General features: G+C 50.8%; 5 protein-coding genes across 5 annotated transcripts; 4 read left to right on the top strand and 1 right to left on the bottom strand.

Annotated features, from left to right (window-relative positions):
* Positions 1-890: 890 nt before the first annotated feature.
* PpBr36_08957 (uncharacterized protein) lies at positions 891-1,912 on the top strand (the record flags this gene model as incomplete). The annotated part of the gene is made up of 2 exons (XM_029896082.1): positions 891-1,411; positions 1,669-1,912. The coding sequence occupies 2 exons, from the start codon at positions 891-893 to the stop codon at positions 1,910-1,912; spliced, it is 765 nt and encodes a 254-aa protein (XP_029747593.1).
* A 1,643-nt stretch (positions 1,913-3,555) lies between these two features.
* Positions 3,556-6,221, bottom strand: PpBr36_08956 (uncharacterized protein; the record flags this gene model as incomplete). Its single annotated transcript, XM_029896081.1, has 4 exons — positions 3,556-3,953; positions 4,086-5,477; positions 5,636-5,707; positions 6,155-6,221. The coding sequence occupies 4 exons, from the start codon at positions 6,219-6,221 to the stop codon at positions 3,556-3,558; spliced, it is 1,929 nt and encodes a 642-aa protein (XP_029747772.1).
* Positions 6,222-13,703: 7,482 nt separating this feature from the next.
* PpBr36_08955 (uncharacterized protein) lies at positions 13,704-14,381 on the top strand (the record flags this gene model as incomplete). Its single annotated transcript, XM_029896080.1, has 2 exons — positions 13,704-13,880; positions 14,301-14,381. Coding segments are annotated over 2 exons (258 nt in total), but the record flags the coding sequence as incomplete, so codon positions are not given.
* A 2,709-nt stretch (positions 14,382-17,090) lies between these two features.
* Positions 17,091-20,066, top strand: PpBr36_08954 (uncharacterized protein; the record flags this gene model as incomplete). Its single annotated transcript, XM_029896079.1, has 1 exon — positions 17,091-20,066. One exon carries the CDS (start codon positions 17,091-17,093, stop codon positions 20,064-20,066), a length of 2,976 nt encoding a protein of 991 aa, XP_029747770.1.
* Positions 20,067-21,910: 1,844 nt separating this feature from the next.
* Positions 21,911-23,317, top strand: PpBr36_08953 (uncharacterized protein; the record flags this gene model as incomplete). Its single annotated transcript, XM_029896078.1, has 1 exon — positions 21,911-23,317. One exon carries the CDS (start codon positions 21,911-21,913, stop codon positions 23,315-23,317), a length of 1,407 nt encoding a protein of 468 aa, XP_029747769.1.
* Between the last annotated feature and the right edge of the window lie 93 nt (positions 23,318-23,410).

Below are 23,410 nucleotides of genomic sequence, written 5' to 3'. Positions count from 1 at the left end.
AGAGAGAGTCAGAAAAAGAAGAAGAATAAAAAAAAGAGCCAGTCGATATTGAAGGCGACTTGTCGGTAGAATGGGTCGATCACCCCACACTTTATTGGTTCCGCCTTGACAGACAGTTTCACGCATCGTACGAGGTTGAGCTCTTTTGAAACATAACCCCTGCAGCAACTGACCCTTGGTTCGAAGAAAAAAATAAAAAGACGGCGGGAACCATGGCACGTGACTGCCCTTGAGGTACTCACTAATTAGCAAGCTGCTCTGTACTATGGTTCATTGCTCACTCTCTTTCGCCTTTGCAGCTCTAGTCGGCCCTTGGGAAACCGGAGCCAGACCATCATAGTGGTACAGTAAACTGCTAGGATGTGTGGAGGTGGAGACACCGGAAAAAAAAGCCTTGTGGTTTCCCCTTCTTTTATTTTCAAACTCTTTGATGATCCGATCCGCCCGGGGGTAGGCCTGGCTTGTATCGTACCACGGTTATATAGAAGGAGGGTCGTATAAAAGGGGAACCGGGCTCCTGGCCCTGCCCCTGTTTAACTCCAACACGTTACGGTGACTCTGGTTTGTTTCGTCGGCTTGTTGTCACTCTCTAGCTTTTGCAGCCCTTCTTTTTTTTTTTTTTTTTTTTTTTTTTTTACCTTGTAGTTTACTGCTCCGCCATCTTCTTTCGCTCTCTCATATTCGCCAGACAAAGAAAAAAAGCCATCCTCTCGACTATCGGCTGGTGGAGGCTTGGCTGATTTTAGTCTAGAGAGTGGGATTATCAAGAACACGCAGCCAAAACTTTCAACACGAGTCAACGCACCAAGGTGCAACCAGGCAACCCACCAGCGAAGGATTCGTCTAGAGGAACAAGAACGAGGCGCGAACTGTGTCCATTAAAAAACACGATGCCCAGATACAACATGAACGGGAACCACCTCTTCCCGCCCAACCTGGCGGGCTTCGCCACGCCAGAGGACCAGACAAAGGACGAGATCATCGCCGAGCTTAGGCGCAGGATCGAGGAGATGTCGACGTCGGGCAGCAGCGCGGCCTCGAGCGTCGGCGACAGCTCGCAGAGCTGCGCGGGTGGCGGCGGCGGCGGCAGCAGCAGGCGGAGCAGGAGGCGGCGGAACCGGAACAAGGGGGCTCTCATGACGACGACGACGGCGACGCCGCTTCAGCAGCAACAAGAAGAAGCACAATACCAACAACAACAACAACATCAGCAGAACAGGTACCAGCAAAACAGGAGTTCAAACAGAAACGGCGCACACAGCACCTACCGTAGCAGCGCGAGCAACGCGACAGAGGAGATACCGCGCCCGACGGAGAGGAGAAAGGTCCCCAAGCTCCAGCTGGGCCTGAACCTGGACCTCGAGCTGGAGCTCAAGGCGCGCATTGATGGAAACGTGACATTGTGTCTGCTGTAAGATTTTTTTTCTTCTTTCCCTCTATCTCTTTTCGTGACTCTTTTTCTTCCCCTTCTTCGACCGATCCCCCAATCCTTTTCTTTCCCTCCCTTGACGATGCCCCCCCGCCCCATCTCCTCATCTCCAGCCTCTTTTCTCCTCGCAGCGAGCAAGCCACTGAAGAAAAGGGGTGGTTTTCTCTCCACGTCCGAAAAAAAAAAACAGTGACGACTAAAAACCAACAACCCAAAAAACAACGTCTATTATCAAAAAGAGTCGAACAAGAAGAAACACCCCGACCACCGTCCTCCATCGAGCTCCCACGACCTCCGGGCCGCTTGGTCGAGGGCGCCACCGTCTCCACGGAGCTGTACCACATGCGCATCGGCCGTCTGCGTCTCGGCAGGCGCTGGATCGAGCGCGACGTCAGCGCTTCGCTCACGGCCACTGCCGTGGCCGCTGTTGCGGCTGCGGGTTTTGCGCTCGGTTTGTTGGTCGCCGCGGCGGCGAGGCTGTGACGAGGCCCGGGCCTGGACGGGGGACGATGGCCCCCTTTTTTTTCCTCTCTCTCTTCTTCATCCTTCTAATGTATTATTTACACGCTGTATCGCAGGGAAATCCAAAAATACATCGGTGGTTCTTGGGCTTGGCGTTTGTTCTTTGGGCCTTGTTGGCGTTCGGGGAATATGATTCACCAAGCTTTAGCATATAGGGAGAAGGTCTCATCGCTTGGAAATGACAAAAAAAAAAACTTTCGCCCATGCTCTATATAACTGAGATTTTCAAATACGACAAGTGTGAGTCTCTAATCAATCACGCCCATCGCATCTGGAATCTCAGAACTGGAATATCATTCAATGTCATCACAGGCTGGACCGTAGTTGATAACGCAGCCGCCGGCAAAAAGAGAGAACCACGAGCACCTGGCGCCATCTCCACCATGCGTGTATGTCAATTGCTCAATATATGGCAAAAGCAAAAGCAAGAGACAGAGAGAGAGAGAGTAATGTATCGGACATGTGGACTCATTCGCGACTGGAACTTCCAACAGCGCAAGAAAAATATAATTCTGTGATATTCAAGCAGATACAAGATAAAAACATAATACTCGAACGGCAAAAACAAACTGCGGAATCGGTCCAGATGATAGTTGCCAACCAGTACCAAGTTCCATCCTATATCCAACCAGACTCCAAGGTCCGCTAAGCAATTAAATCGCGCGCAAAAAAAGTAGAAAATCGAGCTCAAGACCAAAAAACCTGTATGCAACCGGTATACCTTCCTGTGGCCAGACCGAGAAAATATCAAACAAGTTAACTATCCCACCTCACCACAACAAGCACAAAACATGCCACGACACAGGTATCTGAAACGACCAACAGTTGTATAAAAACGATACACAAAAAAAAAAAAAAGAAACAAGGAAAAGGGGTGTCCAAGAGCTAAGAACTCCTCCGAATGATGCCCGATATCACACAAGTAAGCAAAGCACATAATTTAAAAGTCAAAGACAGCGAGTGCTCGAGGGCAATACACAATTGCTGGGGGGAAAAGCAAACATTCGCAAAAAGAGAAAACAAGAGCTGGTCCTGTACTGAAACCTAGACCACTGTAGAAACAAGTCGACCAAAAAGCCGTGATAGTGAAACCACAAGAGAAAAACACTGAACCCTGAAATTTCCACTTCATAGGCAATGTATCAGATCAGCCTTCCCAATGAATAGAGGTCCTGGCACGCGATGCCCTGTTACCCAAGCTGTGCGCCAAACAGCTGAACCAAATGAGCAGGGCATCCCGTTTGAAAAAAAAAAAAAAAAAAAGGATCCATGCATTAAATTTCCAAGAAAAAGTAAGAATCCTGACCAGAGAAATAGTAGAAAGGGAATACGCTGGGTGTAGCCAATCGAGGGAGTACAGAAAGATGATGATTATGGTAGTCTTGCCACGATTGAAGTCACAGCGAAGACTTGCCGTTAGGTGCGAGGATCAATAAATAAATTGCGTGTTTCGTTTCGCTGAATAGTTTCCATCGGTCAAGCTCACGAGCTAAATGGATTATTCGTAAACATCCCGCATAGCGTGCAGTCTCGTTTGCGTTGAAGCACGCCTGCGGTGGTCGATAGGGGTATCCGAATAGTGAGCGTTGACAAGTCAGTACTGATCACTGCGGCTGTCCAGCCCATCCTTGCCAGCTTGCCTGAGGCTGGCTAGACCAAGACTGCGTGACTGCTGGGGCTGCAGAAGGTGTCTGGTGCATATACTGCCGAGGAGTCTGATCGTACGGCAGTCCGTGGTTCATAGTCCCAGTTGTGTAGCCTTGAGCCATCCCTGGCATGCCCGAATAAGGCATGGTGCTGTTCTGTTGATTTGATGGTTGCTGTCGTAGTTGCTGCTGCGAAGATGATGTCTGCTGCTGGGATTGTTGTTGATGAGGCGACTGTTGCGTCTGGCCGGGGTGACTGTAGCTATACTGGGGGGTTTGTGGCGTCTGTGGCCAGCTGCTGTTCGACTGTTGGTAGTTGTAAGTCTGACCACCAGACTGCAAGCCGCCCGAGGAGCCTTTTTTTTTTTGACCGGCAAAACTTTGTTAGTAAAAGCTCCCTAATCGAGTCCAGACTGCCAAGTATCAAAATTTCCAGGAAGTCATATCTGGAGAGTAAAAGGTGGGAAGAAGTTGTAGCATGTTCATACCTAGACGCGGCTGTATCTGAGACTGAGAGGTCAGAGGTTGGGAGTAAGGCGCCGCCGTCATCATAAGCTGTGGGCTTTGGCTAGCAAGACTCCCTTGGTTTGACTGCGTGGATGCGGTCTGGTGTGGCTGCTGTAGTCCCGATGTAGCATTGCTTTGATGAGATGCCCTGCTCGTTGGGGGCAGAGAAGCATCAGAGCTCCCTACGGATTGGCTCATGACGTTGGTCAAGGAGGGCGGCTGCTCGTGAGGCCTGCGGTACACATCTTGCATGTAGTTGGTTCGCATTTCGCGCTGCTGGTTGATGCCTCGATTGAAGTCGGCAGCGTGGTGAGCCTGAGCGTGGAGCTCTGGAATGGGCGACGGCTGGATCCTGTCCTGGTAAGGAGGGCCAGTGATTTCCTGGCGCGGGGCCTTGAGTACGTTGGAGGAATAATCGCGGCTCCGGGTATCCGTGTATTCTGGTCCTAGTGTTATCACAGGCATTCTGGTCGAGGACCCGGCGGGGGCTCCAATCATACCTGGCTGAATGAGAGGAGCCTGGGGCGCGCCGCCATAGTGGCCTGTGTTACTGTAGACGATTTCTCCCTGCGGCGGCCCCATTAGTGCTGCATTCTGGGCTGCCTGGGCGGCTTCTTGAGCCTCCCTGACTTTTCCTCCGCCTGGCCTCTTCTCGCCTGCCAGATCGGCCTCTGTGAAACCTTGCTTCCTGGCTTTGCCCTCCCAGTAATCGTCGCGCACTCTCCGTCCGTTCATGATGACGCGGCTACCAAACTGCCGGAACATGCTGCGAGCCGTGACGATGGCAATCTGCCTGGAGCGGTACGAAAACGGCAGGACATCCTGGTTGACCAAGTCGTCCTTCTCCACTTGGCTCGCGATAATCTTGTACAGAGACCTGTTCTTGTTAAAGAGGAGATACGAGTCTCGGTAACCCAACACTCGCGCACATTCAGTGGCAAGCATGAAAAGCTTGTCTCCTCGATCCGGGACCAGGAATGTTCTACATTTGTATTCACGACCGCCGGTTAGCTGACCATTTGGCATGACCTTCTTCTCCCCTGCCTCGTCCGTTTCGCGTGGTATGTATTCATCGCCGCCGGGGACGAGCTGGTCCGTCGTGTGGTCGCGCACTGTTGGCAGAGCCTTCAGTGTAGACTTTGGTGTCGGTTTGGGTGGTGGCGGAGGTGAAGCATGCGACGGCGTGGCAGCCGGCGGGGCAAACTGCTGGGGGCTCTGGAGGGGCAGAGGCATCGTCTGAGACTGAGGGGTTTGGGGCGGCATTGCTTGGGGAAGTGGTACAGGCGTCTGCATCGGTGCGAGGCCGTGTTGGGAGTCGTCAAGGCTCCCGCTGGGTCTGTTCTTCATAGGTCTCCCGCGCTTCCTTGGCTTTTCTGCGTTCCCATAGTCCGGCGCACCGTCAGCAACAGTCAGGATCTCGCAGAGGCAGGGTCTACGTCGCACGGCGCGACACGTAACGCAAGATGCCGAAGTACACAAGCCGATGAGGAGTGGTGTCAAGGTGTACAAAACTGGGGATTCTGCGACGTACCGTCATCCGCAACTGTCCCGGTCTGAATGGGATATTCCGGAGAGCGACTTCTCTTCATGCCCCGGTTCAAATCTGTACATCATGACAAGAGAGTGTCAGCGGCGATTTCTCAGTGTCGCGATGCAAGACGCGAAAACGCTAGCTCGACCACTGCGAGCCACCAATCTCCGTTCGCGACAACTTTTTTTGTGTTTGTCGTCTTGTCGCATCCCTCTCGAGCATCATGGTGCAAATTAAGAGCAAATGCGTGTGTCGCCCGCATTAGATACAGAGTCATGGGTACCTAAACATTCAAAAAGTGCACAGGCCGCACGCGCGCCCCCAAGGTGCTATTGTGACGTATTGGTGCGAACAGTTGAGCGAGTCACCGCGTCAAGCGCGGAAAATGAAAGGAAGAATGCACGTGGGCGCAAATGAACCAGAAAATGGCAATATCCGAAATGCGCAGAAAGAATTCATCGAGAATCATGACGCGACAAGGTTTGAACAAAAAAAGATGAAGCAGTTGTTCGGACTTACCGGAAGAGCTGAGAGCAGCGGGATTGATTGTCGCACCTTCAGCACCGTTGGGCTGTGCAGGGTACATGGGGACGGCGACGATTGACGGCCGACCACGTTTTGCACAGTTTGGCGAGGCGACGTGCTGCGATGCAATCTGGTTTGGACTGATTCAGGTGCGAATGAAGATAATTGTGGAGGTGGTGGCAAAACGTCAAAGTCGATCCAGCAAAAATGTGGTTTTTGCGTGGAAGTACAGACAGATAGACAGACCAACTTTCCTTCGTTGGACGCGCGATGCGATGCGATGCGATGTATGGGGTGTGTGCGCGAATCGCTGCTGAGTTGTGTGTGATGTGATGGGTGCGAATCGGACGGATGCGTGGGAGCGGAGAAGTTGGCGCAAGTGATTGCAGGTGTGCGTGCGTTGCGGCAAGTTTAAGGTCGGGCCGAGGGTTGGATCTGATGGGATGGAGTGTGTGGTGGTGGCTGCTTGCTGCTGTCTTGTCCTGGCTTTCGGGTGGGTGCTAGGCTAGCTTATACCAAGAAGCAAGCGACACCAGGAAAAACAGACGTTTTATTTCCTTGACGGTTGGCGAGCCGGCTTATGTTGATGTGGCTGCGATGTATAAATCGTTATATTTAGCCATGCATGCGACCGCACAGAGACTTTGATATATTCGTGCATGCGCTCGCGAGGGCCGCTTGTAAAGCAAGACGTATTGTGTTGACTTGTTGATCAGGACCACGCTGGTAGGCCAAAAATAATCCCAAGTGGCTGTCGATTTGTGTATGCTGACGACTGAAGCCAACTAGGTCCTCGTAACGGCAGTCGGGACAGGAGGTACCTGACTGGTGGTAGGTGAGGCCAGGTAAGTTATGCTGTGTCTAACCGTTCTTTACCATGTCAGGGAGTTTGAGTTGGATGGTAGCCAGCAACACAAGGGCGCGCGGCGAACAAAGTCGAGTCGAGTCGAAGGGCGTAAATAAATTCAAGCAAAGAAAGAAAGAAACTGGCTAAGAAGGGAGGTGAAAGTCGAAGCTGGTCCCCTTTTTTTTTGCGAACGACAAACGGGCTAAACCGTTCATCCACATGAACCTGGATGCCCAGAAAATTCAACTCGTTGACTGTTCGCTTCTGCTCTCTTTAGGTTTGGTATTCTTCGTTCTTTCCAGCCTACACCAGGCAAGAGCGCGTGCGTCGCCGCCGCCGTCACTCACTTACGGCGCGGGGGACCCCGGGGTGTGTGGTTTTGGGCCCTGCGGATCCCTGTCACAGGTGCTTTTGGGTTGTTCGTCCTGGGATGTACCCAGGAGGTACCTAGATAATTTGAGCTGCCACCCCCGCTAATCTTTTTTTTTATTCTTTCTTTTTTCGTTGGTGCTGCGGCAAGCGGGTACCCGAGCCCGTGTGGTCTTTGTCTGTGCGTTCTGGGGCCCTTTCTTTTCTATTCGGACGTCTGCGATGGAGGGAATGTTTGTTTCTCCGCGTATAGACAGAGCCGGTATGCAAAAAGAGCAGACAGAAAAAGCCGATGGGTAAGAGTAAACAGGTAAATGTAGGTAGTCAAGACACCTTGATGCTAGGCCTTTGAAGGTTTCTTTTGTTGCTCTTGGGGTCGTGGCTTTTGGTGATGCGCATCGATCAAAACTATCGTTCAAAGGCTGCTTGAGTAAGTTGTAGCCGCAAACCCCCCCATGCGTTGATATTCTTTGGCTCACGGTCGGACCTGCTGCTCGACAGTGTGGATGGGTGCGTACAAGGGGCCTGGAGGAGGATGGATGGGTGGATTGAAGGATGGACGATGGCCCAAGCAAACGGTGGAGTTAGGTTGAGAGAAAAGAACGGACTGAACGACGGGAAATAAGGGCGAGGAGGTCTAGTCTTGTCCTCCGTGTGCTGCCGCTTTGAGGGGTGATATGGTGTGGGTGGGATGAAGGGGATGGAGGTAGGGTGGGTGATGTGCAATTCTGAACATGACGGGGTGTGTGATTTGCTTGCCCAAATAGGAACCGGTAAGGATATGGGCGGAAATAAAAATGATGACATGAAAGGGAAAAATAAAAGTAAAAATAAAATAAAGATAAAAAAAAAAAAAACAATTTCACAAAAAATTTACCAATCAAAACCATGGCTCCTCGGGTCATGGAAGGAACATGGTAAGCAGAGGCTGCCACGAGGAGAGCCTGTTGGGTAGTCCGGGATAGGAACCTCCTTGTCTGGTCTACGTACTCCTAAAGTAAGGTACACATCCAACCTGTGATTGGCATCAAGCAACCATATTGCGAGGCTACAAACTACCTGCCGAATGAGTGTGTTGCGGACACGAGTAAGGATTTTTGATACGGTATCGTACCAGTGAGTAAGGCACCTAAATAATGTAGTATAATTCTATCCCTCGTGAACTATCGATTACTCCTCATCCCGATGCCAATCGTAGTTCAGCTGGGTTGCAGGGGCATGCCTAAAGCGCCGAGTTTGTTTGCAGCCAACCGCTATCATGATTTTGGAGGTTCGTAATAGGAAAACAATGCTCTTTCTCGTAGATTCCAATTGAGCTTGCATTGGGATGATGACTATACAGGATATGGGAAATTATGCGAGGGAACTCACCTTTGGCATGGGATTTCAGTGATTCTCGATCCACAGTTAACCAAACTGGAAAGATACATAAATATAAAATAGGATTCAGTATAGAATTTACTATTCCCTTGCATATTCCCGCATCATACAACGAGTGTTACGTATGTCATTCTGGCTCAATGTTGCCAGATACCTAAAGTATCCTTTAAGGGCACTAGTTCTAGGCTACAATGACGTTCTTTCTTGGATCGTTGTTTTTTTTAAACACTGAGTTTTTATACTGGCAGATTGCTACTGCTATCACTATGAGTGGCTGGGGAGAACACGCGTTAAGCGGTTGGTAAAAAAAAAGAAGAAAAAACCATATTGCTCATCACTAGTATTCGGCAAAAAAGGCACCAGTCCCTAACCTGGCGCTAGAGAAACAAGCGCCGGGGACGACCCTTGATCTTGACGAAAAGTCAGAGCTCACATGCTCAACCTAAAGCCGCACGTACATATTGAGACGACAGCTGGCTCTCAACGCTATCTCCAATAGTGCTGTAGTCGGATCGGAAACATGGCTAGCTTTCGATCATGACCCTATGTGATACGTAGCTCAGGAGTCCGTTCAAAACTCATTTGATGTCCGTAGAAAGACCCCGCGTTGTCCTCAGAGTTGCGAAGCGCAGTTATTCATCATGCTCGCCTTCAGATGAAGGAGGTCCGTTGCTGCTATTACGGCGCCAAGACTAGCTGTACGAACAAGAAGCTAGAGACCAGGGTTGTTGCTTGCGAGAAAAAAAGGTACATTTCAATTTTGAGATGTTGATTCGAGAAGCCGACTAGCTAGGTAATCTAGTCTGAAAAGGGTGCGCATGGAGCTCACGTCTCGTCTGTTGGTTGGGATCACCGTAACCAGGTATGGTATGCAGTCATTGCTGGCAGTCATGATTGGGATGTACTCTGTAGCGGAACAGATGCAGAAGCCATCGAAGACCAGAGGAGCTGCCGCAGCTTGTGGCGGGCCAAAACCTCGCGGGAAGGCCAGAAGGAATGAACAGATGAATGCAACTTCATCTCCACTCACACCAGGATCAAACAGACTCCCGCATCAATCAAATAATCAAGCAAACGGAGTGATCTGGTTTGCTAATAGGGCCGGTTGTTTCGGCACCTACCGCTGCAAGCTACGAGACTGCCTGATTTGTCGCAGTAAACTCTCTTATCAATTTTTTTTCCCACAATTGCACATGCCATTCGGGATCTCGTTTCTCAAAGTAAAGTAATTCTTTGCATCGGAGGGAACAAGACAGAAAACAAACAAAGGCAAAAGGAAAAACAGGGGACAAAATACTTACTTCCCTTGCCATTGTGTACTGTCCTGTACCTAGCTCGGCTACTTGCATACGTTTACTTCATGCATTTATTTGATGGATTGATTACCTGTTTGTGATACCCCGCCCGCCTGCCTTGCCATCAATGTCACGGTTCCAGGTTTGTCTAGTACTCGGGCGCCCGAGTGGGTACCTCAAGTCCGAAGGCCCTCGTCCTTGCTTGCACAAAACCCCTGCAGAAGGAATTAAATGCCTCTTTTGTTCATCCTTTTACCCATTTATCTAATTTTCTCTTTTTGTATTTCGCAACACTAACTGCAGCTCAGGGACGCTAAGCCTGGCAGGGTAATACCAAGGCCTTCTGTAACTACAGCAAGAGCGGCTTACACGACTAGACTACCACCTACTCGAGCATATCACGAACGTGACTGGTCAGGGTCGACTCATAGAAAATCACCCGCAAAGCCCCTTTCCTATTCGTAAAAAAAAAGAAAAAAAAGAAAAGAAACCATCAGCTCGCAGGGTTTTCTAGCCGAAACCGAGCGCCGAGAAACCCTCGAAAATCTTGGCTTCTCACATTTACCCTCAGCCTTTGTTCAGCCGAATTGCTACAGAACTAACCCCCCGTGTCGCGTCGGGGTTTGCGTTTGGCCAGGAAAAGAAAGATGATGCCCGGGGTCTCCAGAATTCCCGAAAGATACGCTCCAGAATAAAGGACCAACAGGACCAACAGCAAAGCCCCTAGAGGTTTACGCCATAATGCACTCGTCTTGCCCCATAACTTGTCTTACACGTGAGCACTTGTCTCATTTATTCCACTGGTGCCCATAGGTCCCTTACGCATACTATCTTACATATCTTTGCATATCCTGAATTGATGGCAGTTATTTTTTCTTCTTCTGCTTGAAGGCGGGTCGTAGTATCTCGTGTCTATATCTTTTCTTTTTAAGCGACTTTGAGGCTTTTGGGGCTTGAGGGTTCTGGTACAGCCCGCCCGCCCCTCCTCCACCCCCAGTCCACACTCGAATCTACTGTACATGCTAATTTAACCGGCATGGGAATCCACACAGGAAAAAGAAGGCATGTCCCCCAAGTGGCTACATCCGCTTTGCTTCCCTCCCAGTCCGGGACGCCAGAGTCCACCAGGTACCTAGAGGATCCCCACAGGACCTCCCTCCCCTTGGAGATTTTTGAGTAGGTTTGCAGGGGAGGCGGGTATGTCACGGACGGGAAGCGATCGGCCAGTTCGTCCCTCCCTTTCCCAAGAACCCCTTTGGAAGAGTTGAGTGTGGTGCTGTTGCTTTGGGGGGGGGCCAGGTGCACCGCACCGCCCACCCATCATGGGCCATTACTACTACCACCACCATGGACCCTCTCGTGTGCATCCCCCCATTTCCCGACTGTCGGGCCACGATATGGAGCTTAATCAGGGACTGAGACTGATCCTCCCTGGGTGTCGTTACTTGTTTCTTTTCTTTTTTTTCCCTTTTTTTTTTCCAGTCATGTCTGTTGTATTCCATTGATACCCCAAAGAAAAACGATAGGTTGAGTTTGTTTGCGAATTCGAATTTCTCCGTCAGCGTACCTGCTTCTAGATAGTCTGTGAGACCACTCAAGAGGAACATAATGTTTTGTCGAGCTTGTTATTCACTGGTTTTGAAACATCAGCAAAAGCCCCCTCTTTGGCTGGTACAGTATTCTCGTTTCGAACGGCGCCCAACCTATAAGTCAGCTTTCCCCCCCTAGCTGCAGATTCCTTGGGTTACACTGAACCAAACAACAATCGCATCTAGGCAGACGAAGGAACGGATTGTGTACTTTCATTCGCAATTTTGGGACCACTCGGGTCCAGGTCAAGCATCCTGGGGGGTTGGCATAAGTTATTTCATCCTTCCTGCTCGATATACTGTTTCCTAACCCGGCTGTTTTGAGCTTATGTGGGCCCAAGATTCCTATATGTCCTTGCATTTTTGTTCGAGTGCTTACTCCTTTTATAGTGGTTTTGTCAGATTCTCCATGACAGGGGACAAAAACGTGAAAAGAAATGCCGGGGATTTCGGCGGCAGGTCGTCTCCAGTTGTGACTTGTGCTTTTGATAGCTGGACTTCTGTGGTGTGTGGCACAAAAGATTCACTCCAGGAGGCTTGTATCTACCAGAGGGCTCAGCCCCAAGTATACACACCATGGGTCTAGGTGATTCTCCCGAATGTTCCAGGGCCTGGTGTCCAGATATAACACGGCCATAATCCAGAGAATTGTGCAGACTCCAACGCAGCGGCTTGTGATTTGGCTTATGGTGGCTTCTTGCCAGTAACCGTATCTCATTGGTCGGGCCGTTGATAACAACATCTCGAACAACCGCAACAAGAGTATCAATAAAAGGAATAAAATAAAAGTAAAAGAAATATCGGATCCACCCTGTCATACCCACCTTTTTTGTTTGGTCGATATTCCATAACAATAGGCAAGCTATGCTTGAGAACCCGTGGTCGGTCCTTTGCATTGGAGCTTTTACATCATTAAAGAAATAAAGCTGCCGGATACAGTCACCTTTTCGGGTTTTGCAAGAGGTCGACACACCCCGAATCGCGCCCCGACCCGGTTCAACAAAAAGAAAAAAAAAGATTCTTGTGCGCTGATTGGCTTGTCCAGCCATCTTCTCCAAGACGAGCAACTCTGCGCCACAGCTGAAATGACCCTGGCCTCGGTCGGCGCTTGCCTGATGAAGAAGGTTGCCCGGGTTTTCCGGGGTGGTTTGCGAGAGTAGAGATGAAGATTGGCTTGGAGCGGCTTGCCTTTCTTTCTCTTTCCTTCTGTCCTGATTGCGCCGTCATTGACTGTGGCTGCTCCAAAGGGCTCAGCTCTAAGATGGGTGTACGGTATACCATGACCGCAAGGGTTTTTCCTTGATTTCTTATGGGCTATTGTCTTTCACCTGACTCGGCTTTGTTGGAAATCAAGGGGCAGTATTTCGCCCCATTGGCACCGTTGCCTCGAGATGGTAAAAAAACACATATTGCAAGGTTGATGGAGAAACACATCTCACTACAGTACACTAGTGCTCCACTAACAGGGAGGCAAGAGAACGGGATAGGGACGGGCTTTGCGGATGACAGCCGAGCCGCGAAGAAGATCCATCCGTAAGCACAGCTTTCATTGATTACACATCATGAGATGAATAATTGGAGTTGTCTTTATGTGTTTGTGGCACAGTAAGGGCAAGGCTGCCAAATGCTGTGAGATGTGTTGTGTCCTGCTCTAGGAGCCGTCTAATACCTCTTCTATTTGCGCTTGCATGTGTTGTAATCCCATGTGATACTAGTCAGCATCGGAGGCGATTATCTCCATTGCAGAAGACCCGGAATGTGGCGGAACGTTCTGAGATGAGTGTTGCCGACAGTGGCAGTTTTGGGCAAGAATAAATAAATAAATAAAAATGGACCGAACTGGGTGTTGTGCATACCTTGACTACAATGCTACAATAGAGGAGGCATGAAGAGAACTGGGGGGAGGAGGAGAGAGAAGTGAGCCAAGAAGAGAGAGGTTGCGCAATGGACAAGGACAGGGGCAGGGGTAGGAAGGAAGAGGGGAGCCAAGTGGGTCCCGAGTGAGCGCAACTGAAGAATCTAACAGGGGTTTTTCCCAGCGCGACAGGCGCTTATTGGCCGTGATGAGCATGTGCTGGGGTGCAGCTGACACGCAGCACCATGCTGCAAATCATGGCTTGCGATTTGGGAGCCCGCTCTTCTGCAATCAAATCACAGACCATTATCTGCAAAAATGGACCATGCATGAAGAGAGGGCCTATCACACGGGCGGCCAACCGACGTTGCAGACGCCTTGCAAGGTAAACGAGAGTGGAGTTTTTTTTTTTTGTTTTTTTTCTCTCCTGATGTGATATACAGATAGACTTGGTAGGTACTTGAGCGGTACTTCTGGTCCACTTAGGACGTGACGAGACGGGCTGACTATTGCGCCGTCAGCGTTCTTTGGCTTGGGTCGACGCGTAAAACGCGTACGGGGAAATGAAGGCGAACTTTGTTTCGGTTGTTAGTCAAATGAGGTGTTCATAAAATCATTATTTTTCTCTTGCATCTCATAGCGAAGGGCTTTTAAGTGACAAGATATGAGGCACATAGAAGGGAAATAGTTACTTTTTTTATGTTTGCCTTGATTCATTACATGTAATAATTTTCAAATTTTCTATATCCTCCGATGCATAAAAATTAAGCTGTCTGACGTATTTATGGGGTCTTAGTTTTACTAGGTCCAGCATAATACGAAAGACAAGTTTGAGGCTGTGGCAGGCAGTATTTCGTTTAACAAGGGGCAAGTACCGTCAAGAGGAGTAAGATAATGTGTTCACCTCAGTAAGCGACTTACAAAGGCAGCCTGACATCTTGGGATCGACAGCTGGATTTACCATTATTAACAGAAGAATCCCACGAGTATTGAACACTGACATCATTCCACGATTCTAGACCGCTGACAACCGACAGGGTAAAGAGGATACGGATAGCTCGCAACGCTGACCCTTCTGGGCCAAAGTGTATCGTCTGCCTGCCGACGGCGGAAGGACGGCATAACCCATCGTGTAGGAAGGAGCTGTAGGCAAAGTAAAAGCGAGAGGTCCAGGCGCCACTTCTTGTGGTCTGGGGTGGATTTGGAACAAAAAAGTTCCCTGTCAAATTGATCGCCCATTAACGTTTTTCAAAAGAGCTCATTTTGCGGGGAAAAATAGGCAAGACGCCCGCCCCACCACTTTGCAACCAGGCCACTTTCGAGGAGCGGCGCATCCCGGTCTCGGTCGGGCCTTGGAATTTAGCAAGAAACAAATGTCGCCTGTGATATTACTGTACAAACACAGCCCGGAGCATACATGTCGCAGAGTAACACGGGGAATTGTTCTTGGTATAATGTTACTTTGGAAATGTCCACCAGTAAGTTTGCGTGCAGAGTAGCATCATTTCCCATAATGATAACGAAGCATATGGTCGCCATGGATCGCCTCTTGTCCAAGCGCAACCCTCTTTCCTATCCTCGTCATTGCTTTCTTCTCCACTCCGAGATCTTGCAGTGCGACATCATCCACTGGGAAGCACCCCCAAACTTCTGCCCCCCTCCCCTCCCGCTGGGCCAGGCTGGCCGGTAAACCAAAGCGAAGGAAGGGTGTCGAGACCCCCCCTGCTAGCCGCTCTTGCATCCTACACAGCAAACAGTAGAGGCCCAATGATTCATCACACACTATAGTTGTTTAGAGCCGCCTGTCAACGGATGAACTTGCTTTCGGGCGCTTGATTTGAAGAGCAGAAAGAAAGAAGGCGACTGCAACCCCACCACTTTCCGAGAATTTGCATGGATCCAGGATTGAGCTTCGAGCGGAGGGCTGGTCAACAATGCCGGCCGGATAGATCGTTCTGCATCGAGATCATCACATATCTGTTGTCCTACATCCAGTTTTTGATGATTGACCCAAGGGGCCCTTGTGAGTTTTCAGCGAGGCATTCCTTCAGTGATGTGTGGAAATAGATCATGAGCTTCCCATCAGAGCACCATATATACGTATCTTGTTCCACATTGCGGTGCCTGGAATACTGCATATCTCTGCGACGCGTTGATAAAACTATACCCTTGTGACACAAGCGTGACGACTATTCTTTTTTTAGGGGTGATTAATGCCGTCCAACAGCTTACAACCCGAGTGTCACCACCACCGTCATGACCACCGTCTCCACCCGTCACGAAAAGAAATGCCGTCATAGAGCGACTATATAGGCCACAAGGCTGTTTGTGGCACTGCATTAGTGCATGAGCTGAATACTTGTTGGTTTGTGTTTTTTTTTTCTTGACCAGGCAGATATTATGCAATGCACGAGGAACAAAATATAGTTGGGATGAACAAGCGCATGTACGTCGACCAACGAAGACCGCATCGTGGCAAGAGGATGAGAGGGGTGCATGTCAGAACCAACAAAAACCAGGCGGCTATCTACAGACGTACGCCACCATCACTTCACCCATCCATATCAAGTACTTTGCGACTCGAAATTAAGTAGATCGACGAGGCGAAAAGAANNGGAAAGGGAGAAAAGAGGTGTTTCCCCAGACGGCAACTTATCTTATCTGGATAATCGTTGATTTTGTGGCCTTTTGTCATTTTCATCTGCTTCTTTTGAACAGCAAATATGTCTTGATTTTGATTAGGGCGGAACTTGTTGATGTGTTTGATAAACAAACAGGACCAGGCTTTTATGATGGAGGTAAGCTTTATCGCTTTGCAGCGTTAGTGCCGAAGAGTTTTCACAGGTAATTATGGTAGAATGGGACGGCTGAAGTCGCTAGCGGATCATCTGACTTGACTTGCTGTGCAATGCGCTCATCTGACGTTTTGAGAGAATATTTCTCGAATGCTTCTTGCATGGACGACAAAATCTGGCGAAAGTGTCTGTTCCTACCTCGCTTGTTGAAATGAGCTTATATTCATGGCAGGGATGTCGCTCTCAGTCTAGTGTTAGAGGCGTTCACGGTAGGTTTTTGAAACTTGATGCAGAGTAGGTATGGAATGCATGTATCATCATCTGGCCGCTCAAGTCCACAGGAACGTAGATGTTCACCACAATCCATGGAACTTTTTTCTGGTTAAGAGACTTGGTAAGAGAAAAGCTAGTACATGAGCTTCCACAACATTTCAAAAAGGTTTTCAAATCTGATCTCAATAATCAAGACCATTGTAATGCATTGCCAATAGTAATAAATAACAATACTCAAAAACCACCTCAGAGCGCGGTACGTGGAGTAGGTAAGCAAGCGCGTTTGCAAGCGTCGCGATAAGGCGATAAGGCAGAATTCAATCACTGACCCCACCTGATTTTTCGCCCGCCGCCAGTTTTTGTTTGCTGGTGACTTGACCCACATTAAAAACATCATCACGAATTGAAGATCGCAAGGAACGTCTTCTCTTGGCCGATTGGCGACTCTTCACGCGGGACATTCAAAGTCACAAGGTCAGAGTCAGAGAAGAATTCTACCTGCCTGTCCAGGAAGTCAGCAACAAGCCATGGCGAGCCTCAAGAGGTCCATGGGCACTGACCCTATGGCCTCGAGCATCTCCAACAAGGTCTATGTTCGGTCGACCAGGAGTGGCAAGGTGCAAAAGATTGTGCGAGAGGTGTATCTGAGGCAGGACATTCCATGCTCGTCCAAGCTCTGCACCCAATGCCCCAAGAACGCACCGACGGACGCGGCGGGCAACATGATCAGCTTTGTCCTTTCCGAGAGGCCGGCTGGCACCAAAGACTTTCCACAGGGCCACTACCTGGTGCCGGACACCAACGCCTTCCTCACCGCTATGGATCTTTTCGAGCAGAGTGATTCGTTTTGTGATGTTATAGTATTGCAGATCGTTCTGGAGGAGGTTCGAAACCGGTCACTGCCGCTGTACAACCGTCTCATCGGCTTGACCAAGAGCGACGAGAAGCGTTTCTACGTCTTCTTCAACGAGTTTCGGCTCGAGACGCATGTCGTTCGTGGCCAGGATGAGTCTATCAACGATCGAAATGATCGAGCTGTTCGCCGCGCCGCCCAGTGGTACAGTGAGCATCTGGCTGGGGGTTCAGCCAAGTTTAAGAAAAAGGCCCAGAATCTCCCGGCCGTCGTGATGCTTAGCAACGATAGGGCAAACTTGCGCAAGGCCAAAGAGGAAGGCATACCAGCATGTTCTCTGTCGCAGTATGTATCAGGGCTCAAGGATGCCGAAAGGCTGTTGGACCTGGTACCCGAGTCGCAGGACGACGAGATCGCGTCAGGGAAGCCCTCAGGACACATATATCCGGAATACTTTACCATGTCCAAGATGATGACAGGTATCAAGAGTGGTCTACTGCATCAAGGAATTTTCAACGTCTCACCATACAACTATCTCGAGGGCACGATACGAGTCCCGGCCTTTGAAAAAGCTCTTCTCATCCTCGGACGTGAGAACATCAACCGCGCTATCGACGGCGATTCCGTGGTGGTGGAGGTACTGCCCCAAGACCAATGGAAGGTTCCATCGACCAGAATCGTAGAGGAAGATACTGTCACCAGGAACGAGAATGCCGACGGCGAAGAACAAGAAGGCAGCGGGAATGTTGTAACCGAGAAGGAGCGCAAGGCTCTGCAGGAGGAAGTAAAGCGCATGCAAGCCAAGGGAGCCGAAGCACAAGCACAGCCGACGGCCAAGGTAGTCGGCGTTATAAAGCGCAATTGGAGGCAGTACGTTGGTCACATCGACCAGAGCTCCGTCAGCAAATCTGCTACTCAAGGAAGGAAGCAGGAGGTGGTTTTCTTGATTCCGATGGACAAGAAGATCCCCAAAATCAGGCTTCGCACAAGACAGGTTGGCGAACTACTCGGGAAGCGAATTCTCGTAACGATTGATGCTTGGGACAGGGACTCTCGGCACCCAGTCGGTCACTTTGTCCGGTCTTTGGGAGAGCTAGAGACAAAAGCTGCAGAGACGGAGGCCTTGCTGCTCGAGTACGATGTCCAGTACAGGCCGTTCCCCAAGACCGTGCTAGACTGTCTGCCTAAGGAAGGCCACGATTGGAAGGTCCCAGCAAGCACAGACGACCCAGGCTGGAGGGACCGCGAGGATTTGCGAGGACTCTTAATCTGCAGTATCGACCCCATTGGCTGTCAGGATATCGACGACGCTCTGCATGCCAGGCCATTACCTAACGGCAACTTTGAGGTCGGCGTCCACATTGCTGATGTGTCACATTTCGTCAAGCCAAGTAACGCCATGGACACCGAGGCCAGCATTCGCGGCACAACAGTCTATTTGGTGGACAAGCGGATCGACATGTTGCCCATGCTTCTTGGTACAGACTTGTGCTCTCTAAAGCCTTATGTTGAGCGCTTTGCTTTCTCGGTACTCTGGGAGCTGACGCCCGACGCTGACATTGTCAGTGCGCGCTTCACAAAGTCGGTCATCAAGTCACGGGAGGCATTCAGCTACGAGGCGGCACAGATCAGGGTGGATGATGCATCGCAGCAGGACGAGCTCACTACAGGCATACGTACTCTGCTTGCTCTTTCCAAGAAGCTCAAGCAGAAGCGTATGGATGCTGGCGCCCTCAGCTTGTCCTCGCCAGAAGTCAAGGTTCAAATGGAATCTGAAACTTCTGACCCTATCGACATCAAGACCAAGGTCCACCTCGAGACCATGTCACTGGTCGAGGAGTTCATGTTGCTTGCCAACATTAGCGTCGCGCGAAAGATCTACGAAGCCTCTCCACAAACGGCTATTCTGCGAAGACACGGCGCGCCGCCCAAGACCAATTTTGACGAACTTGCAAACCAGCTCAAGGTCAAGAAGGGTTTCGAGCTGCGGGTCGACTCGTCTCGCGCACTTGCCGACAGTCTGGACACGTGTGTGGATCCCAAAGAACCATTCTTCAACACCTTGGTTCGCATCATGGCGACTCGCTGCATGATGTCGGCCGAGTACTTTTGCTCCGGAACCCAAGCCTATCCCGAGTTCCGCCACTACGGTCTCGCATCCGAGATCTACACGCACTTTACGTCCCCGATTCGCCGATATGCAGACCTTGTAGCGCACAGACAGCTGGCGGCCGCAATTGGTTACGAGGCAGTCCACCCGAGCGTACGTAGCCGGGGCAGGTTGGAGGCTGTTTGCCGCAACATCAACGTCAGGCACCGCAACGCCCAGCTCGCCGGGCGTGCCAGCGTAGCCTACTATGTGGGACAGTCACTCAAGGGCAAGGTGGCCGAAGAGGAGGGCTTCATCATGAAGATCTTCAGCAACGGTTTCGTAGTCTACGTGCCGCGGTTCGGCGTCGAGGGACTAATCAGGCTACGGGACCTTGCGGAGCCCGAACCCGAGGCTGAGTTTGACGCTGACAATTACGTGCTGCGGACCTCTGGGAGCCGCGAGATAACGGTAGAATTGTTCCAAAAGGTCAAGGTCAGAATCACGGATGAGAAGGATGAGAGGACCGGCAAGCGTGGTATCAAGATGGAGCTCATCTGAGCCAAGACCAGGAGGACATTAGATGTCGACTGACAGGGTACATGATATGTACTCTTGGCATGTTGACTGGAATTAAATAAATGATGCAAAGCTTGTACTGATGGCAGCCGAAAATAAACGACCGATTCCAGATCGAGACGCGTCTGTGATCGGTTAGTCGGCACGGATATTGCAGCGTAATACGAAAAGGAATATTAAGGAATTGATCGATCTGGACCAACGCCACACATTTATGGCAATCGAATAATGCTTCTCGGTGGTAGTAACTCTGCTTGATCTTTGTGCAACCGTGTATCTCGAGTGCATAGATCGAAGCTGATTTCTTTTTCTAAACCAACCTCGTCGTGCTCGTGTGAGCTAGCCAAGCAAGATCTGGTCCGTAATGGCAGCTGAAGGCTTCTCATTGCACCCCTAGATTTCTTTTGTGGATCTACAATTTGCCGTATTGAACATGGTTGTGCGGAGAATTCTGTGGACTCTGCGTGTACTTGTCATCGACTTGGACGGACGACGCAGTAGTGACGACTTTGATTGACAGTAGAGTAGCACCCGACTCCAACGATCATCCAAAAAGAGCCTCGAGGGACCCGTACCTGGCCAGTCTGGGAAAGCGGCAGTTGGATTAATAAAGTTGCGGCGGGTCAGATCTTGCATTAGAGGAGGAAAACTATTTCGAGGACCTGGTTTTTTTTTTTTTTTTTTAGATGACAAAAGTATTATTCAGACGAACCCCAATGGCATGTGGCAAAATCGATGCATCTCCATACACTCGCTATAAGTAGTTCTAGTGTAGGTCTAGTGTGGACGTTTTAATGCATTTTAATCCATTGTCGTGTTAACATTGGCTCGAATAAATGGTCCACCGCCCAACCGTTGAAAGCAAGAAGATTTGGTTACAGTGAATTTGAAAATCCAGGAACAAGAAATGTGCTAAAGTGTACGCCAAGGACGCGGGAAAGCGCTCCGGAGCTTCACATCCGTAGACAAAGGCTGGTTCGTGCCACAACTTGTGCACATAACCAACCAAAGCCCACGTGTAATTCACTCGATTAAGGAACGGCAAATCAAGTCGGAACGTGGTTTTCATGGGTTGTTGATCCATCACGGAGAGATACCCGTGGGTGAGAAAGAGCTGGACCGTCCAATGTAAGCGTCATCGGTATCCCGGTCAGATCCACCAATGAACCCCCCGATGTTGCCTCTCCCTTTTGAGTCGACCGCCCCCAACCTCTGGCAGAGTCTGTCTGATCAAGTTGACGTTTAAGTGACGATCAACGGACAGGTCTACCTGGTGAATACTACCTACGAAAATATCACCACTCCTCGGACCGACTTTCCTTTCCTGGCCAGTTCAAAAAAATGGCCATGTCCTTTTTGATGCTACAGGATGTACGGACGCACCCGAGTAGATCATAAACGGCCGATGACGGAGACATGACGCCCAAAACGCTAAAGAAAGTCAAAAGGTGTAGACATGAAAGACACCGCCGAAGTCGCATGCCAGGCTTGGCTCCAATGAATGTAATCCGTCATGGGGAATTAGTGATGATCATGATCTTGTCATTGGATCTAAATTTTGCAGTACGAGAATTACAGAACCAGGAATCACATAATGATCCACGCAATATTGCTTCGTTAATGGAGCCTCCTCGGCAAATCCGATATCCGGCATATTATTTGTCATAATTGTAGAGATCCTAGAGACCTTGGGTGAAAAGACCACAAGGTATAAAACATGCCTTCCCGTCCTCTCATCTAGAGCAACAAGTAAGCCTGTAGCAGCCCAGCTCTAAACATACACACATCTGATTTTAGAGACCTCGAAAGGGGATCAAAAAAAGACGATGGCTCCCAGAAACACACTACACTATGCCGGGCTTGTCGCCTTGGCTTCCGGCTCTTTGGCCATGCCCTATGTTTCCGAGGCTCAGACGACCGTTTTCTCCGAGGCAGCCGTCACCCCATCTGTCGTGCCTCATACGAACGTGACCTCGCATGGACCCTACACCGGTCCTTCGCCGACCACAACCGGGGCCATCTCGACCAGTATCTTGGCATCGGCGGTACCAGTCCTGCCTCCTCCCGAGGATGCATACGACTACCCGGCCGATGGAGAGCTTCACGGCGACCAGCCCGCGCCCTACACTCCGTCGGGTGGCATCTGGACCAATGGCTCTGCCCCCGTCTACCGCGTCATGAGCGACTTTGACTATCAGTCCCTGGCTCTGGCCCTGTACCAGGAGTGGATCGAGCTCGACCTCTTCCACTGGGGTCTGGACACGTTCTCGGAAGAGGAGTTTGAGGAGCTCGGCGTGAACGGCGAGGCCCGCCACCTGATCCAGCACATGGCGGACCAGGAGATCGGCCACGCCACCGTCCTCACCAACATGCTCGGCCCCCAGGCCCCGCGCCAGTGCACCTACAACTACCCCGTCTCCAACGTCCGCGAGTTCATCGACTTCAACCAGAAGCTCACGCGCTGGGGCGAGGCTGGAGTATACGGGTTCCTGCCGCACCTCAACTCGGGCCCCGCCGCGCAGCTCCTGCTGCAGAGCATCACCATCGAGGCCCGCCAGCAGATGGTGTTCCGGCAGTTCGAGGGCCTGTTCCCCATGCCGGAATGGCACACGGTCGGGATCCCGCAGTCGTGGGCCTGGACGCTGCTGGCGCCCTACATCTCGAGCTGCCCGTGGAACCAGACGCGGCTCATCTGGCAGAACTTCCCGGCCCTGCACATCCTGAACCAGCCGAACCCGTGGCGCATCAACGGCTCCGACGCATGGAACGAGACCACGGGCGGCTGGGCCAACACGGCCGAGACGGCCGACATCACGGACGACGAGTCGTGCGTCAACGCCACCGACCCCCTGCAGGACTGCAGCGCCGCCATCTCGCAGAACCGCTCCATCCCGCTGTCGTACGCCGGCCGCCAGGTGTTCCTGCAGTGGGACGCCCCGGGCCAGCCCGTCGGGCCCAACAACAGCTACATCACGGCGACCGAGATCCGCGAGCCCAAGTTCGCCGCCTGGGTGTCGCAGCTCAACGTGACCTACTCGCCGCTGCTGAACCTGAGCCTCGAGGACCGCACCGCCTACACCATCCAGCCGAACGTCTCGACCTGGGAGGGAGACCCCGCCGCCAACTCGACCATGTTCATCGCCCTGACGGATGCGGATATCTACGTCACGCCGGCGAACTTGACTATGCTGAACCCGCACGTCGCTGCTTTGGCCGTGTACCAGGCTGGTTGAAGGGTCGTGGTGTCTTTGATACCCATTTGATTTTTTTTTTTTTTGTATGTGTTGTGGCAGATGTGTTTAGCCTTGTATGTTTGAGGAGGTGGC

This window comes from Pyricularia pennisetigena, chromosome 5 (assembly GCF_004337985.1).
Source record: "Pyricularia pennisetigena strain Br36 chromosome 5, whole genome shotgun sequence".
In the NCBI taxonomy this organism is placed as follows: domain Eukaryota; kingdom Fungi; phylum Ascomycota; class Sordariomycetes; order Magnaporthales; family Pyriculariaceae; genus Pyricularia; species Pyricularia pennisetigena.
The sequence above is the reverse complement of the archived record's forward strand: the minus strand, read 5'-3'. Positions and strand labels throughout refer to the sequence as shown.